Source organism: Salmo salar, chromosome ssa01 (assembly GCF_905237065.1).
Source record: "Salmo salar chromosome ssa01, Ssal_v3.1, whole genome shotgun sequence".
NCBI lineage: Eukaryota > Metazoa > Chordata > Actinopteri > Salmoniformes > Salmonidae > Salmo > Salmo salar.
Window position 1 is genome coordinate 161,795,252 of NC_059442.1, and position 20,832 is coordinate 161,816,083.

The window sequence follows — 20,832 nt, forward strand, 5'->3', positions numbered from 1 at the left end:
GCATATACCCACGTGGGTGATTGAAAGATGAACTGAGGTCCACACTCCAGTCGGTGGCAGTAATGCACCTTAAAAGTTGGTTGCCAACCACCATAAAGTCCACAGAAGAAGACTAGAGGAGTGATTACTAGAAACTAATTAGGTTTCCCCTTTTATCTGTGGATTAATTGTCAGAGTAGAGAACACACAATTGGTCAAAATTCTACAAAGATCCAGAAAAAAGACCTTGTGTATTTCAGGTAAAATAACTCCGTGTTTATATCCCAGAACAAATTAGCTAACAATGGCAAGTTTTGACCTGTCCCCAAATTAATATAGCTGCTTCCGAGTTCGTTTTGATATTTTAACCTGAGCGTCCTTAAATCACGTCTGGTGTGGAGAAATAAAAATCAAACATACGCGCGATGAGCGGATGCACTCGCATGCCCGGTCTAGTCAGCATGTTAGGCCAATTTCCTCATTCCACAGTGCAACATGTACGGTGCCTTCAGAAAGTATTCATACCCCTTGACTTAATCCACAATTTGTTGTGTTAGTTTAAATTCAAAATGGAATACAGAGTGACGTAGAGTATCTAGGTGACAACCACATCACAGTTGTAGCAAGTATAATTTCCATCAAAGTAGTTAACAGAAAATTCAGTGCTAGTAAGAAAAGACAAGTGCATTTATAATTTACATTTGCTCTTTCTACTATTTTACGAGGTCATTAATTTCAGTCATCCATGTACAGTAGTATTCAATCACTATTATGAGCCAACTGCTTTGATGAATGTCAAACACACGGCCTGTAGTGTGACACTATGGACACAGTGTTTTCGTGACTTGGAATTGTGACACAATAAAAGCTCAGAGTCCAAGCTTGGCCAAATCAGTTCCACTTCGACTGTTTTGGTAGGGAAGATTGAGGTCATCGGAGGCATAATTATTCCCCCCTCCAGTTGACAGATAAGGAGCTTGGATCTTGTAATAAGCCGCCCTTTGGTTTACTTCATTAGTTGTTTGTTTGATGTCCACTCAAAAAGGTTAATCTATACGGTCTGGAACAGTCACGCCAATGGCGGATTAAAAGGATAGTCAGTCACCAGGCCTCCCGAGTGCCACAGCGGTCTAAGGCATAGCAGTGTTGCGGCGTCACTACAGCCTGGGGTTTGATCCCATAGGGTGGCGCACAATTGGCCCAGCGTCATCCAGGTTAGGGGAGTTTGGCCGGGGGGGGGATGTACTTGGCTCATCATGCTCTAGCGACTCGTGGCTGGCCGGGCGCCTACAGGCTGACTCCGGTCGTCAGTTGAACGTTGTTGCTTCCTCCAACACATTGGTGCGGGTGATTCCGGGTTAAGCGGGCGGGTGTTAAGAAGTGTGTTTTGGCGGGGCATGTTTCAAAGGACGCATGACTTGACCTTCGCATCTCCCGAGCTGGTTGGGAAGTTGCAGCGATGAGACAAGATCGTAATCACAAAAAAATTGGGGAGAAAAAGGGGGTACATTTATTTTATAACAAATAAACGGAGTCACCCGCAGTCAGGTATCAAGGGAAGTATGAGGGTCCAAAAGGTAGGGCTGCACAATTAATGCAATTCACAATATTGACATGAGCAATATCCATATCGCAAGAGATCCGCATGGAATATCTTGAAACACTCAGCCACGTGTAACAACCGTTATGGTTTGCTCCTTCTCCCCCCTCCCAAGCCCCACCCCCTGTCACTCAGTTCCTCCTCCTCTGTTAGATGGTTGTTCTGTTAGGTCAAACGCTTTCCACTTTGCTTCTTAATATAAAATCCTTCTATGATTCCAACAGTTCGTCTATAAATCGTTTTTTTGCCCATATCGTGTAGCCCTAACCAAAAGGCAATAAAAAGTGATCTAGGGACCCATGGCCCTAAAATTGTTTGTGGAAAACCATGCTTTCCATCTTTCAGTTAGCATTGTCTAGTTGTATGCTTACTTCCAAGTGAAACATTACCTACATAAAACATTAGGGATGAAGTTAACAATTGCATTTGACTACAAACGGTGTCTAGATATGTTTTTGTCTACCCATTTGTATTGCTCTGGCTTGAGAACAGAGATCTGATGTCAACAGTGAATTACACAAAGTAGCGGCAATTTGGACCAACTACAGAGACAAAACAAAAACGTGTGTGTAGATGGACTGAATAGGAATTTTTATTACACCACATTTTGCTCCCTGGCAGGGACACCAGACTCTGCTTCGAGCTAAAGAGCGAGACCAGGGTAGCTCATATACTGCCTGAGGAGAGGCTGAGAACTGATATTGTACTGCCGACAACCTCCTCAAAAAACATACATCAAAAGCGCTTTACTTCTTCCCCGGGGCTATGACTATCACCTTGTTACCGGTGGCATCTTGAAGACAGTAGCCCACTGGCAGCTTATGTGAGCGTCAGTCAGCTGACATGCTCGGACTTCTGTGTACCTGGTAGTACGACCTGATGGTGTACAGACGAGCTGTTCATGTCTACAGAGGAAATGCTGGGATGGAAGAGAACTGGGTACTAGGAGTTAAAACATGGACCAGCTTCTGTTCCCATGTCGCTTCAGTACCCCATCTGTTATTTATTCATTCAAAATCATATAAAGAGATTCAAATGTTCCCGTTAAACAAGCATTAAGTCTTGGCACATTTTGAGCGGTAATAAAATAAGTGGGCAAGGCAGTATTGAATTCTACAAAATCTGCTTGGTGTGCCAGCGAGAGCCAACGCTTCCGAAACTCACACCACTGGAGAGCAGACGGCACAGAACGAGTCAGAGAACATTATCTACATGGGTGAAGTAACACAAAGAGCAGAGATCCACAACAATGCCAAAGCATTAGCTGGGCAGAGGAAACTGTAGTTGGATCAGCCAAGGAGAAGATGGCCGCCAAAAAAATAAATTATGACGAGAGCGATCCGATTTCACACCAAGCAAAATTGACCTCAGGAAAAGGAAAGACTTGAATAACGATGAATGAAAATAAAATCAATAGAGAACAATTGTGTGTGCAAACAGCCAACACAATAGGATACTGGGCTAGGCCTCGTAGACATATCAATCCACAAACTAATCTGGCAATAGAACATGTTTTATAATAAACGCTGTTCTCTCCTGTGGGTTAGCATATTTCCAAGAATTGACGCAACACCTTTAATCAAAAAACAAATAACACTCCAATTAATATCAGTATTCTTGGAACGGCCCGTTCCCCCCGCTGCAATCCCAAATGGCATCACGGAACAAAATAGTGACTGCCTGCATCACAACCCAGGTTCCAATTTGGCTCTGCTAAACAGGCAGCTTTGTTGGGTTGCATTTTATAGGTGACCCTTATGCAAGGGTGAGCTCATTTCTAAACAGGAAATGAGCACCTTTCCTCTCATACCTGCCCAATAATGAAAATGAAACCTGTCCAAACCCCTGTAACTGGGCCACTCATAAGGTTTCACCTTGAGCTGGGGTTAAGATCACCCGCCATCTTTCCTCCCATTCATAATAAGACCTTTGTCTATAGAATGCAATTAGCAGTCGGCATACCACAGGTATATACGGCTGTTGACAAGTGCACTTTTTTTCAGAATTTAAAGATCTAGATCACTGACTTCTGAGCGTCTAGTTAATGTCGAGTTGTAACGGTGGCTGCTGCCTATATAGTCTCCCCACAGAGGGAGAAAGCCGGGATCATCAAAGCAGTATAATTGATGACCAGCAGGACACTGGAGCTCCTCAAGGGGCTCTGGGAGCATCCTGGATCCATTAGGATCGATGACGTCACCAAACTCAGGCCCCTCCATGTTGTGACCCAGTGACAGACAGCGTTGATTAAAATAGGCAGGCTTCCTGTTCATGTTTATTTGCACCCTTCCACATGAGTGTACACACACACGGGATCTGGCTTATTTGTGCCCAAGTACAGGATCAAATTGTACTAGACTACCCATATATGGTTGCACGGCCCAAATACATCCCAGCTGCATTGCCGAAAGAAACACTGATGAAATCAATGGAAACCATATGTAATATGTGCACCCACTTACAGCGACTGAATGACGCATGCAGACAAAAGTGTTGAGACAAACTGCAAGCAGCCATTGTAGACAATTCACACTAACTCTTCTATACAAGCTTTTATCCTTGTAAAAAATCTGAAGTTCCACCATCTTCCCATATAGTCACCATCATTTTAGAGGTCTGGGACCACTGATGGCTCCAGGGCAATTCCACCATCTTCCCATATAGTCACCATCATTTTAGAGGTCTGGGACCACTGATGGCTCCAGGGCAATTCCACCATGTTCCCATATAGTCGCCATCATTTTAGAGGTCTGGGACCACTGATGGCTCCAGGGCAATTCCACCATCTTCCCATATAGTCACCATCATTTTAGAGGTCTGGGACCACTGATGGCTCCAGGGCAATTCCACCATCTTCCCATATAGTCACCATCATTTTAGAGGTCTGGGACCAGTGATGGCTCCAGGGCAATTCCACCATCTTCCCATATAGTCGCCATCATTTTAGAGGTCTGGGACCACTGATGGCTCCAGGGCAATTCCACCATCTTCCCATATAGTCGCCATCATTTTAGAGGTCTGGGACCAGTGATGGCTCCAGGGCAATTCCACCATCTTCCCATATAGTCGCCATCATTTTAGAGGTCTGGGACCAGTGATGGCTCCAGGGCAATTCCACCATCTTCCCATATAGTCGCCATCATTTTAGAGGTCTGGGACCAGTGATGGCTCCAGGGCAATTCCACCATCTTCCCATATAGTCGCCATCATTTTAGAGGTCTGGGACCAGTGATGGCTCCAGGGCAATTCCACCATCTTCCCATATAGTCGCCATCATTTTAGAGGTCTGGGACCACTGATGGCTCCAGGGCAATTCCACCATAACAGAATTACACTAAGATTCCGATTGATTTAAAAAAGTTTAACACACAAAATCTCCACACAATGACTACTTTTTATTTATTTACTGTGTATATTGTTCAAACATTTACTAGAAAAAATGCATATGCAAAGTTTGATATTGAATTTTATTGTTACAAAACTTTGTATCTGCAGTTCTTATGAAATTCTAAATTGTTAAGTAGTCCTTGTTCATAGAGTTCTATGGTTTGTTAAACTTAGAAATCAATGTTTTTTGTTTGCTATACATTTTAAAGTGAAAAATCTGAGTCGCAGTGTAATTCCGTTACAGTGGAATTGCCCTCCAATCACACCACGATGGGAGGAGGGTACTCATGACTGGCCAGTGGTTAACCCAAGAGGCAAGGACAAAGACCAGTTGACATGCAATGCAAAGGGGAGTGAAGGAGTGAAAGCCTGTAGCAGCACACAAACATATAGTTACTAAACTGGCCACAGTTGGTGAACCACACACTGAGGCAGCACTCCCACACACGGAGCTGCTAGTACAATCCAGCAGTGGTCTATGGGAGTGTGAATAAAAAAAAGGGACCAAACAGGGTTGGGATGGAAAGAAAAGGAGACCATATTTACTAGCAGTGGCAGGCTGCAGCTGATTGTCATGTGGACTCTGTCTGTCTGTCTGTCTGTCTGTCTGTCTATCAGCCAGCTGTGCATTTATGATAAGATCATTGTTGCTTTGCGGGGTCACATGCTGTTCATTTGAGTAGTGAGGGGAGGGGTGACATACAAATACACGTGGCAGGTACCATGGGCTTGGTTGAGGTTTGTAGCGTGTCAGAAAGTTAGTCTAAGAACAAACGGAGGTCAAAAGAAGATGTTCTTTCGTACCTGGCGAAAGGTTTGCTGGTTGTTTTGGAGGCTGTAACAGCCATAACAAAAATCAAGGTAAAAAAAAATTACAAAAATAAACTACAGGTTTAAGTTGTTTGCAATATCTGACCGATACCGTTATTCTTCAAAACAATATACACAATATTTCATGAGATTAGCTTGTTTTTTTTTATTTAATCAAATCCGCCAAACGAGAACGCCTGAGCCAGTCTTTCATTTCCACTGATGGGACTACCTCGCTTAACAACAAAGCCCCTCATTGTTGTGGGGGACTCACTCGTCACCGGTTTCACTGTGGTGATCCAAGCGGTAATTCAACACAATTCAAAAGGCAACAGCAACACAAGGCAGGCCATTGCAGTTCCATTAGTACGACACACTAAGCGCCCTGGGTTCGACTCCCAGAGAGTTTGAACATGGGAGATGAATAATGAATGAAGTGGATGGGGGGGGGGGGGGGTACTCCATGGCATCTAAAATGGTTCTCAGAAACCCAGAGAAAGCGAGACAAAGGGCAAAAAAAGATATCCTTACTGTTAGCCTAATAGCTGAAGAAATGTTCCAACTTTAGAGTTCAACGTGCAAAAAGAATAAACCTGTTATGTTGGCCTAAGGACGGTCGGTCATGAGAGACAGACTTCTTGAAGATGCAGCATGAATGGAAAAAGTTGTGTACCATTCAAAAGTCATCAATACTGGTGATGATAGCATGTGGCCACGGCAAGCAGCGAATCAGTCAGTCATCGCTTCTGATGCTGTATGCAATAGCAGGCGACAGGAAATATGTTTACGTGAAGGTGTTTTGTCCCCAAGGAAATGTTCTGAGAAGCCATGTGATAAGAATGTGGTCATGTCATGGGCTACTATTCAGCAAATAAGAACTAGCCACAAGTCTTCTATTAAAGATAGCGCAAATATTTTACACTCACCAACCAGGTTTCCATCCAAACTTTTTATGCAAGTAAAGTACATGTCGATAAATGTCACGACAGGCCTGACAAACACCAAACTTGTGTGGAAATTTTCCAAATGTTGACAAAACAAAATACACTAGACGAGGTGGATCATTGTTGTGTCTGTCAAATGTATTATGAGAGAGTGGCAGCAGAAACGCCTTTATGAGCAAATATTTCTATATTCAAATCATCATATGGAAGTAAACTTGGAGTGACGTGATGATAGGTAGCATGGTCCTTCCACTACGACTTGGGAAAGCATGCAGTCTATTAGGCTACAGAGGAAATCAAGTTATGAACTTTACAAGGTGGTGAAAGTGCACAGTGATGAGCTTGATGCTCCTTTCCAATAAATACAGAGTCTTATTTTGGTGACATGAAGATCAATGCTTGGCTGCAGTTTGACAAATTAAAATGATCTTACTCTTTTGTACATAATATCCTGTATTAGCAAGCTGTTGGACAGAGCGCATGTTCCAAGACCAGAGTGGGCACAATTGCTATATAAACACAAAATGTTTTGACAAAACCATCAGTAGAGTTGAAAATGCAATGGAAACCCATTTAACTTTTTTTTTTAACTTTTAATTATATACAAAAATATATGTGCACTACGTCATCACCCACAGCCTTTTATTCGCAAGTCAGTTCGATGGAAATATTGTCTATGCGGATTTTAGAATCCGAATTTCACATGAAAAGCTGTCGCCAATTGGATGAAAACCTAGCCATAGAAATACCAGTTGTCAGTATGGAAGTATTTAGTCCATAAAAGGAGTGAATACATTGCTCCATCTGTGACTGTAGCAGTGCCATGTTATGTCCTTCCCAGAGAGTAGGCCTACTCCAAGAAGGGATAGTAAAATAGTCATTTCTGACATTCACACTGACACTAACAGATATGACCGTGGGCAAGAGAGAAACCATACGCATACAAGAACATTCGCACAAGCACTTACAAGTGACTGACAAATGGTGTGTATACATTACACAAGCTGCAGGCCCACAACACAGTCTAGAAGTGAATAAAGGCCTCCCTCTCCATTCACAGGCCAGACCAGAAGCCTGCTCCTTCTCCTGCTTCTCTGCATACAATCTTCAGCAGAGGCAGAGAGACAGAGGCAGAGAGAGGACAGAGAGAGAGGCAGAGACAGAGAGAGAGACAGAGAGAGAGACAGAGAGAGAGACAGAGAGAGAGCAGAGAGAGAGAGAGAGAGAGACAGAGAGAGAGGAGAGAGAGAGAGAGAGAGAGAGAGAGAGAGAGAGAGAGAGAGAGAGAGAGAGAGAGAAGAGGCGAGAGAGAGAGAGAGAGAGAGAGGGGCAGAGAGAATAAACAAGTCCACGTGGAGTTGTCCCTAGCCAGGCCACTGCACAGAGCCTCCCTTGTGCAAGCTAGTTAAAAGGGGACGCTGTCATGAGGTTAACTGCGACAAACAATGCAACAAAGTCTTACCTCAGACCTTGTTTACTTGCAAAGAAACGAACTAGGCTACAGGTAGCCTGGCTACAAAACAACATTCAACTATTAATCCCGCTTGACACACCTGTAAAGGAAGGGTTGCTACAGTGGTTGGCGATACAAAGACTATCCATTTTGTTTTATCAACAAAAAAAATACATGCTTAGACTGGTCAGACCGGACTGTGTAATGAACTAATAACAATGGAATGTACCAGAACAAAAACGATGGGGGTTAATGGGGTGCAGTTTTAATATTTGGACAGGGACACGGGATCCAAATGTAACACAACATTGGACTTGTTATGGTTACAGTAGAAGTCAGACATAACTCAGGCCTATTCAATTTGAAGGGTGCACCCCCCCCCCCCAATATTTGCAGTAAACCCGTGGTGACAGGTGGACTTTTCACACAAGTCACCACAAACACACCAGTGTGACAGACAGACAGACCTCTGCCATTGCAGGCGGAGGCTCCCAGCGTTGATGCTCAGTTGTGATAGAGCTCCAATCACATGGGACCAGAAGCTACAACTGATATCCGGTTATTAATAATGAAAAGACGTCAACAAAGAGGGTTTATCTGGATACATGTGATCTAGCCTAGATCTAAGAAAGAAGTGACATTGCACACAGGAAATGGCAACTGAGGTGAAATCTTCATCGGAACACAACTTCCGCTTTTGAACAACAGAATGGGCGTAAGTGTGAGAGATTGAAGGTGAATATTGAGGGCAAAGCCTAGCTGTGGATTGCATGCTGAGTACATTTTCACTTCCAGCTCAATCAGTTAATTAGACCTAGCCTGATCTCCAGGCCTCCTGCTCTGAAAAGGGCCACAAGAGACAACCTGTTGACAGCAAGCCCTGCCCACAGGACTGGCATCGCCATGGAGACCAAGGATATGAGTGCTAGGAGACGGGGGCTTTTGTGATGCCTGACCTGGTGGGAAACATCTGCCATGCAAAGCCCTTTAATTCAGCCCCAAATGACCAATTGTGTTTTCACTGCATCCAATAGAAAATGTCCCTAACAAGGAAGTAACGTTAGCTGGAGATCCTTCAAAGCAGTACAACAGAAGTGTAATAACAAGGGAACATGTTCCCCTTCTCAACATGAGTTCACTGGAGAAGCGCAACTAAACTAGTTTGTGCTATGGCGAGATACTGTAATTTCAGCAGACTGTTCATGTCAAAATGTAAGACTATCCAATCATTCAGTATAGGATTCATGTTTAAAGGCTACCTATCATACATTTAAATAAAAGAGTGGGGTGTCACATTTCCCCAGCACCAGGGCTTCCTATTTGAGTTGGTGGAAACATAACTAAAAAGGATTTGGTTGACTGGGCTAAGCCAGTGAAAAGCACAACAATGTCTATAGGGAGGAACACCGGTCTCTTAATAATTCTCTATTAATATGGCCTCTTGTTATTGAGAAGCCCTGCCTACCCAACACTCCACAGAGAAAGAGAGAGTGGGTCAAGACTTCACACTACGCTTGCTAGTCTGCCAGAGAGGAAGGGATTGGTCAGCGTGTAACGACACGAGCCAATAGGAACACAGTCAAATAATGCCACTAGGCATCACCATCCAAAGAATGTAGGAGAACAAAAGCAACATATGTTCGTCATTGTCCTGTAACAGATAGCAATGGCATAGGCAGCAAAACACTTTGTAGTGTACCCAACTTGAACTCCTTGGTTTTTGGTAACACACAACAAGTAGTAATGGGAGCAATAAGGGCATTGCATCAAAAGGCATTACACTTTGACAAAAGGTTAGCTAATAGGAAAGGCTTTACCGTGAGCTGTGCTCTCTTTCTTACTGGGTCTCACATGTTCAAATTGCATTCAAAATATAATGAGGCTTCACAGGCAGACATGTCTGCTCCCCATCAAAGGCCAAGAAGGCACACAGTACTACCAACTCATACTAGAGTTGGAAGTTAGCTGGCCTGTTCGTCAACTTTGTGCCCTAACTGTAGTGGCAGTGCGAAGACATCAATATTTCAGTACAATCTGCTTAGCTGCCCGGCGCAGAATAAATCTGTCCTGTCAGGGTTTCCCCTCTGGCTGGTCAATATAACGGGTCTCATGCGGCTTTTGCTGCTACTGCCGGGTAACGGGTTCAGGGCCCAATGAGAACACAGTAAAATGCTGCCCCTTTTTATTTTATTTGAATGGAATTCGCATCTGCTGTTGGTTTCGTAACAGAGTTTGTGTGTGGAACGGAGCCAGGGTGCCCAGCAATGGCCAGGTAACTTTAGCAGGCTATCACTCAAGTCCACTTTTATCAGCACTAACAATGGCTATTTGGTTGACTCATTGATTTAGGTGCAAGTCCACAGGCACAGGTCGATTAGCTACAATGGAATTTCCATTTGGCGTTTTCCATCGTTAGTTCGCTCTACTGATAAAAGGGGGAAAAAACAAATATGTAAAAAACTATGCCATGTTAGTAGAGATCTTGAAGCAACTAGAATGAACAGACTGCATTTGAAAGCTTCCTCTGTGGCATAGAGCAAAAAAACTATCTAAAGTTGAGGATGAAGGTTCATTGATTTGATTATTCTCTTTTAGTCCTCATTTGGACTAATCTTCCAGGACTCCTTAAAACCCAATCAGATATAACACGCTGTTACAGACAGACATAATACACTGACATTGACTGACTAGAACATATAGCATATGTGGGCAATTACCAACTACAGCAAATGTCCTCATGTTTTGAACCATGTGTATCAGTTAACGCCACGAGCACAAGTCAATTTAAGGTGATGAAATAACGTTTAATAGTGCCTGACTAGTCCTAAAATGCATTCAATAGGGCTGCTCTGCCAACTACATGACCTTGGACCAATAGGACGCTACTTTTCATTAAAACCTTGGATGTCTGGACAACGTGTCACCCTCTTGATCGCCATCGATAGCTAAGAGCCTAGGGTTTTGGATTTACTTTATGCTATTTTTCTACATGACAGTGGATGCTAAACTTCAGCATTCTGTGCATGCATGCAGAAAAAAAAAGTGACATCTATATTTATTGTCATAGCAAAACAAGATGCGTCACAGTCTATTTTACCAGTGTCCAGTTACGGACAGCTGCCGGTGTACAGCTGCTCGTGTACAAAGGCAAGCATGTGTCCAAAAATGGCACATGTTCAACTGATGCATCCAGGACAAAAATGGTGACATCTAAAACAAAATGTGCTGACTAAGGACCTGTTTGGAACAGGAAAAAAAACGCAGTCTTCCTTGCTTTCTTGAAGTAAACACAGATTAGGAAAGAGTTGGCTGGGCGAAAGCAGTACAGATCAATCCTTAATCTACTTTAAGGAAGGAAAGAAGAATCATAAAAATCACCATTTCACCAAATACATTTGCATGTACAGGAATTTGACTGAAACGTTGCTGCCACGATAAAACAGGACACAGAAAACCGGATAAGCGGACAAAATAAACAGTGTATTTCGGACCTCTTGACCTTTCCCAGATTTTGTTACGTTACAGCCTTATTCTAAAATGTATTACAATTCTTCCCCCCAATCTACACACAAACCCCCAAAATGACAAAGCAAAAAAACTGGTTTAGAAATCTTTGCTAGTACTTTGCTGAAGCACCTTAGCAGCGATTACATCCTCGAGTCTTCTTGGGTATGACTCTACAAGCTTGGCACATGTGTATTTGGAGAATTTCTCCCATTCTTCTCTGCAGATCTTCTCAAGCGCTGTCAGGTTGGATGGGGAGCGTCGCTGCACAGCTATTTTCAGGTCTCTCCAGAGCTGTTCGAGTGGGTTCAAGTCCAGGCTCTGGCTGGGCAACAAGGACATTCAGACACTTGTCCCAAAGCCACACCTGCATTGTCTTGGCTGTGTGCTTAGGGTCGTTGTCCTGTTGGAAGGTGAACCATCGCCCCAGTCTGAGGTCCTGAGCGCTCTGGAGCAGGTTTTCATCAAGAATCTCTGTACTTTGCTCCTTTCATCTTACCCTCGATCCTGACTAGTCTCCCAGTCCCTGCCGCTGAAAAACATCCCCACAGCATGATGCTGCCACCAACAATGCGTCACCGTAGGGATGGTGCCAGGTTTCCTCCAGACGTGACGCTTGGCATTCAGGCCAAAGAGTTCAATCTTGGTTTCATTAGACCAGAGAATCTCCAAGCAGGCTGTCAAGTGCCTTTTACGGAGGAGTGGCTTCCAGCTGGCCACTAGCATAAAAGGCCTGATTGGTGGAGTGCTGCAGAGATGGTTGTCCCATCTACACAGACGAACTCTGGAGCTCTGTCAGAGTGACCATTGGGTTCTTGGTCACCTCCCAGACCAAGGCCCTTCTCCCCCGATTGCTCAGTTTGGCCGGGTAGCCAGCTCCCGGAAGAGTCTTGGTGGTTCCAAACTTCTATCTAAGAATGATTGAGGCCACTGTGTTCTTTGAGACCTTCAATGCTGTAGAAATGTTTTGGTACCCTTACCCAAAACTGTGCTTCGACACTATCCTGTCTCGGAATTCCACTGACAACTCCTTCAATCTCATGGCTTGGTTCTTGCTCTGACATGCATTTTCAACTGTGGGATCTTACAGTTGAAGTCAGAAGTTTACATAGACCATAGCCAAATACATTTAAACTCAGTTTTTCACAATTCCTGACATTTAATCCTAGTAACAATTCCCTGTCTTAGGTCAGTTAGGATCACCACTTTATTTTAGGAATGGGAAATGTCAGAATAATTAGTAGAGAGAATGATTTATTTCAGCTTTTATTTCTTTCAGCACATTCCCAGTGGATCAGAAGTTTACATGCACTCAATTTGTATTTGGTAGCATTGCCTTTAATATTGGTGAACTTGGGTCAAACGTTTTGTGTAGCCTTCCACAAGCTTCCCACAATAAGTTGGGTGAATTTTGGCCCATTCCTCCTGACAGAGCTGGTGTAACTGAGTCAGGGTTGTAGGCCTCCTTGCTCGCACATGGTTTTTCAGTTCTGCCCACAAATTTTCTATAGGATTGAGGTCAGGGCTTTGGGACGGCCACTCCAATACCTTGCCTTTGTTGTCATTAAGCCATTTTGACACAACTTTATGAAGTCCGCTTGGGGTCATTGTCCATTTGGAAGACCCATTTGCGAGCAAGCTTTTACTTCCTGACTGATGTCTTGAGATGTTGCTTCAATATATCCACATCATTTTCCTGCCTCATGATGCCATCTATTTTGTGAAGTGCACCAGACCCTCCTGCAGCAAAGTACCCCCACAACATGATGCTGCCACCCCCGTGCTTCACGGTTGGGATGGTGTTCTTCGGCTTGCAAGCCTCTCCCCTTCCTCAAAACATAACAATGGTCATTATGGCCAAACAGCTCTGATTTTGTTTCATCAGACTAGAGGACATTTCACCAGAAAGTACGATCTTTGTCCCCATGTCCAGTTGCAAACTGTAGTCTGGCTTTTTTATGGCGGTTTTGGAGCAGTGGCTTCTTCCTTGCCGAGCGGCCTTTCAGGTTATGTCGATATAGGACTCGTTTTATTGTGTATATAGATACTTCTGTACCCGTTTCCTACAGCATCTTCACAAAGGTCCTTTGCTGTTGTTCTGGGATTGATTTGCACTTTTCGCACCAAAGTACGTTCGTTCATCTAGAACGCGTCTCCTTCCTGAGCGGTATGACGGCTGCGTGGTCCCATGGTGTTTATACTTGCGTACTATTGTTTTTACAGATGAACGTGGTACCTTCAGGCATTTTGGAAATTGCTCCCAAGGATGAACCAGACTTGTGGAGGTCTACAATTTGTTTTCTGAGGTCTTGGCTGATTTCTTTTGATTTTCCCATGATGTCAAGCAAAGAGGCACTGAGTTTGAAGGTAGGCCTTGAAATACATCCACAGGTACACCTCCAATTGACTCAAATTATGTCAATTAGCCTATCAGAGGCTTCTAAAGCCATGACATCCTTTTATGGAATTTTCCAAGCGGTTTAAAGGCACAGTCAACTTAGTGTATGTAAACTTCTGACCCATTGGAACTGTGATACAGTGAATTATAAGTGAAATAATCTGTCTGTAAACAATTGTTGTAAAAATTGTGTGTCGTGCACAAAGTAGATGTCCTAACCGACTTGCCAAAACTATAGTTTGTTAACAAGACATTTGTGGAGTGGTTGAAAAACAAGTTAATGACTCCAACCTAAATGTATGTAAACTTCCGACTTCAACTGTATATAGACGTGTGTGCTTTTCAAAATCATGTCCAATCAATTGAATTTACCACTGGTGGCCTCCAATCAAGTTGTAGAAACATCAAGGATGATCAATGGAAACAGGATGCACCTGACCTCAATTTCGTGTTTCATAGCAAAGGGTCTGAACACTTGTGTAAATAAGGTATCTGTTTAATTCATTTGCAAAAAAATCTAAACCCATTTTCACTTTGTCATTATGGGGTATTGTGTGTAGATTGATGAGGGGGAAAAAAATGTATTTAAATCAATTTTAGGATGAGGCTGTAACGTAACAAAATGTGGAAAAGGGGAAGAGGTCTGAATACTTTCCAAATGCACGTAGAATTTACACAATCCACATACAGTATGTACACAAGGATAAAAACTAGACTACACTATAAACATGAGCTACACTGTCCAAAAATATAAAATGCAACAATTAAAGATTTTACTGAGTTACAGTTCATAAGGAAATCAGTCAATTGAAATAAATGAGGCCCTAATCTATGGATTTCAAGACTGGGAATACAGATATGCATATGTTGGTCAAAGATACTTCAGGAAAAAGTAGGGGCGTGGATCAGAAAACCAGTCAGTATCTGGTGTGACCACCATTTGCCCCATGCAATGTGACGTCTCCTTCGCATAGAGTTGATCAGCCTGTTGATTGTGACCTGTGGAATGTTGTCCCACTCCTCAATGGCTGTGTGAAGTTTCTGGATATTGGCATAAACTGGAACACTGCCGTACACGTCGATCCAGAGCATCCCAAACATGCTCAATGGGTGAGATGTCTGGTCATGGAAGAAATGGAGCATTTTCAGCTTCCAGGAATTGTGTACAGATACATGCGACGTGCATTATGTCGAAACATGAGGTGATGGCGGTGGATGAATGGCACAACAATGGGCCTCAGGATCTCGTCACGCATCTCTGTGCATTCAAATTGCCATTGATAAAAGGCAGTTGTGCTTGCTGGCCGTAGCTTATGCTTCCCCATAACATAACCCCACCACGGGGCGCTCTGTTCACAACAAATCGATTGCCTACACAACAGCATACACTGTCTGCCATCTGCCCGTTACAGTTGAAACCGGGATTAATCTGTGAAAAGCACAATTCTCCAGCGTGCTAGTGGCCATCAAAAGTGAGCATTTGCCCCCAGAAGTCAGTGACGATGCCAAACTGCAGTCAGGTCAAGACAATGAGCACGCAGATGAGCTTCCCTGAGACGGTTTCTGACAGTTTGTGCAGAAATTATTTGGTTGTGCAAACCCAGTTTCATCAGCTGTCCGGGTGGCTGGTCTCAGACGATCCCGCAACTGAAGAAGCCGGATGTGGAGGTCCTGGGCTGGCGTGGTTACACGGGTCTGCAGTTGTGAGAACGGTTGGATGTACTGCCAAATTCTCTAAAATGATGTTGAGGTGGCTTATGGTAGAGAAATGAACATTACATTTTCTGGCAACAGCTCTGGTGGACATTCCTGCAGTCAGCATGCCAATTGCACACTCCCTCAAATCTGTGGCATTGTGTTGTGACAAAACTGCATACATGACACACCTGTCAAGGATGCATTATCTTTGCAAAGGAAAAATGCTCACTAGCAGGGATGTAAAGAAATTAGTGCAAAGAAATTGAGAAATAAGCTTTTTGTGCATATGGAAAATTTCTGGGAACTTTTATTTCCGCTCATGAAACATGGGACAAACACTTTACATGTTGTGTTATATTTTTGTTCAGTGTACATTATAACTAATGCTTACCTTTAATATGTATTCAAACAGGGCCTGTCTGGATCTCAAAATGTCTATGGCAATGTGTTGTGCTGCTGAGATATATGCTGGGATAAGGAGACAACCGCAGATCTATAGTAGGAAACTGAAGCTGTGGTTGTAACAAGACTAGAAAATATTCTCAGTCTGAGTATGAATGAACCATTATTCCTTGTGTAGCCTATATTAGGCCACAAGAGCATGGCACACAAATGCCCTCAAGGACATACAGTATGTCAAAGTTAACATGTAGAGCACGTGTCACTCATTCCACAGATGGAAAAGTGTATGCAGGTTTTTCACACCTCTCTTGTACTTGATTGATGAATTAAGGTCACTAATTAGTAAGGAACTCTCCTCACCTGGTTGTCTAGATCTTAATTGAAAATAAAAAATAAAAACCAGCAGACACTAGGCCCTCCATGGAATTAGTTTGACAGCCCTGATGTAGAGGGTTGTCGCTTCATGAGTTCATCATGCCAAATATATTAGCCCACATGCCTTATCAATATCATAAGCATGTTTTCTACATACAAGCTGTAAGGTGTGTGGTTATAAAAGCCATATGGGAACGGTCTCCATACTTACTGGCAGCTCGAATGACACCACATGAACACTACAAAAAAAAAGACTCAAAATAAATGTAGGTATTGAGAAGACATGGGTGAAAAGCAGAAATTCATGTCTGGAAATACAGAGCCTAGACAAAGGCTAATGGATAAAGGGAGGGGTCATGCTGCCAGTTAACCTTGAGCGTCCTCCCATGTGTCAGTCAGGAAGGCCCCCGCCTGCTTACCAGTCTCCAAGACATAATGGCCCATGGAATGTCAACATGGCACACGGCCTTCAATTGTTTTTCTTTCATCCGCCAATAAGTTTTACAGAACGATATGAAGAGCACAGGACTGGCATGCCATCTCAATGCCAGGGACATGTGTCAATGCTTAGCAGTGTTGCTCTGGGATTGAGAACTACGTTTGGGTTATTATTGGGGGCAAGTTTTAAATAAAGCAGGATTTACATAGATTTGCTGACCAAATATAAGGGCTGAGATTGTGGACAATGGCCAGTGTGCTTGGGATAGATTTGTCATGGTCAAGTGTAAAAGATTACATCAGTACTTAGATAAACCCATAAGCTACTAGACAGTGAAATTGTATTACTTAGTTGTAACCAATATTATCAGGTAAGTTCATTTAAATTAGGACAGGATGAACTATTTGACTACTAGGTCAGAAAACTTCTCATATTACAAAGCAGGAAGTCCGGGTGTCTACAGACCCCATCAAAAGCCAAGTAAAATGTATCCAAGCAAATATACATACTTCAACAACCTATCCTGTGAATACAACTGCATAACAAACGCCAATAGAATACTTAAATAATAGCTCTACCAGAATGACTGATTATAAGTAGGCCTAGTTAGATACAGTGTAACCGATAGCTGAGCTGCGAGATAAATGTTGTTTTCATCCTAGTGGGGGTCTCACGTGGGCACAATTGTTGGACATATTCGGGAAATACTAGCTACTCTAATATATTACTCCGTTGGGAACTATCAAAATACACCGAAATATCGATGACTTGCCATAGCTCGGTAAACAAATGTGTTTTTTGCTAAGTAAAACATTTTGTCAATTCCTGATTCCAATTTCCTACTTTTTGACAATAGCTTTCATTCTTGTGAGCCGAAACCATGCATTCTATGCGCTACGTAAAACTGACAAATAATGTGTGACGACATCATTCAAGTACAATGACTACGTGGTGGACCCTATCCACATGCGTTTCTATTGAAGAAAGCGCACAGTTCCTCCGTTCCACACCGACATCCCAACAATGTTGCTAATGACAGGCATGTAGCTAGCCATCCTTTTTACCAAGTACAATAAACGAGCATGAGACTGTAAAATGAGCCACTGACCACAACATGGTCTAAATACACAAACTAAAGCTAACAAATGTACGCCCCACAAGCTTGGGACGTTGTTGCAGCAGTGTTGCCCCATGTGTGCTCTGTCCTAGCACGCGCTAGCATCCGCGTCAAAGCCATGAGTTTGCTTACTTTGTCTAGCTCGTCGTGCAGCTCCGAAAGGGTGGGTCTTATCAGCTTGTCCCCCAGAGGCGCAGCAGTTTGCCGGTAGAAATCGATGTTCGGCACGGCATCGATGGTGTTGTGACCAAAAGTCCTTAGGTAATAGGTGTTTGTATGGGTGTCGTAATGGTAGTGATGTTGGCCTCCTGTCGAAGAATGTAGGCTGCCCTCACTCATCACGGTGTCTCCATTCTGGAAACCTTCAGCGGGCACTGCTTCTGGTGGGCTTGCTCCACTCGGATCCACAAAGTTCACCACCCGGAACCGACCCTTTGCCTCCTCGCCACCCGCCGCTGGCTCCGAACCCTCGGGGGCAGGAGCGCCTTTATCGCCAGAGGCGAGCGTTTTATCAGCGGCACCGGCTGCTTCAGCCACCAGGTCAACCTGGAACCGACTCGAGCTGGGTGTCGGGCCGGCGGGCTTCAAACCTGTATCCACGGCCAGACCCTCATTTTCTGGCACGGGGTTCTCTCCCTGGGCGGGAGGCAAGGAGGATGGCGCCGACATTGCAAATATTACCGGTGAATGAAGAACCTTTAAGGGAAAAAACCTAGCTAAATGTCCGGCACAACTCGTGTGCAATAGCAAAACTACACTGCTTCTAAACCCCGGTTCTTTCCGACATAAGCAGTCAGCTCACACTCCTGGTACCGCCCAAGTGGTGGAAGACCGTCTGGATAGTTGCTCCCAGAGAAACGCGGTGCTTTCGAATTCAGAAAGAGCCGAATGCCACTTCTGCCTCTCTCAAAAAGGTAGCACAACCACAAAACATGCAGAGCTACAAATGGAGAAGGATGGCTTGCTAGCTGTCTCACTATACGCTCTCAGAGATGAAAAAAAAAAGGCATCAACTTTCAGCCCTAGCCAACGCTACTCATCAAGAGATTAAATCTCCGAGTAGCCTCTCGGTCCTCTAGCTTTCCGCACACTTGTACGAAAGCGAATAAAATCCGCGGTGTGATGTTTTTTTAAGAGTAGGATGCTCTATCGACCTTGCCGCAACTCTTCCGAGATTCCCAAAACAACCCTCGCCTCGCTCATATATACACACTGCAGTAAGGCAACGCTTTAGGGTGGGTTCCAAACGGGAGGTAGAGCTCGCGAGATTTCAGCGCTGTGTGTTTTTTGCACTGAGGTATGTTTTTTTTTTTTACGTAATACAAAGGATGTTCCAGAGTCTGTAGGTAGAGAAAAAAGTACAATCATTATAGTAACACCACCTATAGATATGCAAAAATGTGGGTAACTTTCGTGCAATTGCGTTTGCGTGTATGGTAAGTAGTGTATACATCATCCCAAACCACAGAGAAGGAATATGATAATGAAATTAAAGTTGCCTCACACACGTTCTAATCATAGAAAATATATTACACACACATTCAAATAATATAAAATATATTACACATTCTGATCATAAAAATTATATTACAATTTTGAAGTACTAAGTGTCAATTCATAGTGTCACTTGCAGGTCCAGACAAAACCAAGGATTTGGTTTGAGTTTATCGCAATTTAATTCAATCATTTTTGTAATTTCAAAGTTACAAGTGAGTTATGTGTCCAACATATAATGCTTTTTGGATTGGTCCACTAGCCCACACATTATGGTCATGTACGGTATGTTAAAACATTTTTTACGGTTTACACTATACCAAACAGTAATTGGTCTGTGTTTGGAGGTTGGCCGGGTCAAATGCACCGGCTGTTGTACTTTTTGTTTATCACATGCTCAATTAGGGCCACCCTAAACTTGTTGTAAATGTTGGTATTCATTGTTACTTTTGTCCAGCAGAAAACGATCCATTAGGGAGGGCCGAGTGTCTGCAGGGTTTTTGGTCATTCCTTTCGATTAAGACCTAAACAACTAGGTGAGGGGAGTTCCTTACTAATTAGTTACCTTAACTTATCAATCAAGTACAAGGGTGGACTGAAAACTCGCAAACACTCGGCCCTCCGTGGAATGAGTTTGACACATACATTAAAGGCATATCTAATCTATGTTGTCGTTTATAGTCTAGATTAGATACAGAAGAAACAAAGACATCGCATTGCATGGGTTTGTAGTATTTTTTTTGCAGGCTACCTTTCTGAGGCGTAATAAGGACCTTGGATGTCTGTCTGGAGAAGAGCTGTGTCCAGTGCACAATGCTGTGGGTTTGTTTACTGTTACATCCACATGCATACCGATAGATCATACTCATATCAATGGATTGTCAGCAATGTGACACCACACCAATAATTCCTGACCCTTCCCACCCAACAACCCTATCTACCCTCTCCAAGTCAACCAATATCCTTGTTATCAAAAAAGTTGGGGCTTAAAGTTGGGAATATGGGATATTAATATTGGAAATGTGGAATATGTTTCCACTGATTATTGGCAATAGAGGGGATTTTAAATGGCAATGTATAATAGAACATTACATCCGCACCACATGAAGACATCATCATGATTGATTATGAAATTTTAATGAATGACAAGTGCATTTAGAACAATTCATTATTAATCAGAGCCCTATGATTGTCTGTTGAATTTTTTCCATTAATCCCATTGCTTTCTTTCC

General features: G+C 43.2%; 1 protein-coding gene across 2 annotated transcripts in view; it reads right to left on the bottom strand.

Annotated features, from left to right (window-relative positions):
• Positions 1–19,320, bottom strand: part of slc12a2 (solute carrier family 12 member 2) — an 81,938-nt gene extending 62,618 nt beyond the window's left edge. The window contains exon 1 of one of the 2 annotated variants that reach the window (XM_014143165.2): positions 18,239–19,320. In XM_014143165.2, the coding sequence (XP_013998640.1) occupies positions 18,239–18,775 (537 nt within the window). In that variant the 5' untranslated portion in view covers positions 18,776–19,320. 2 annotated transcript variants of the gene reach the window in all.
• Positions 19,321–20,832: the final 1,512 nt, after the last annotated feature.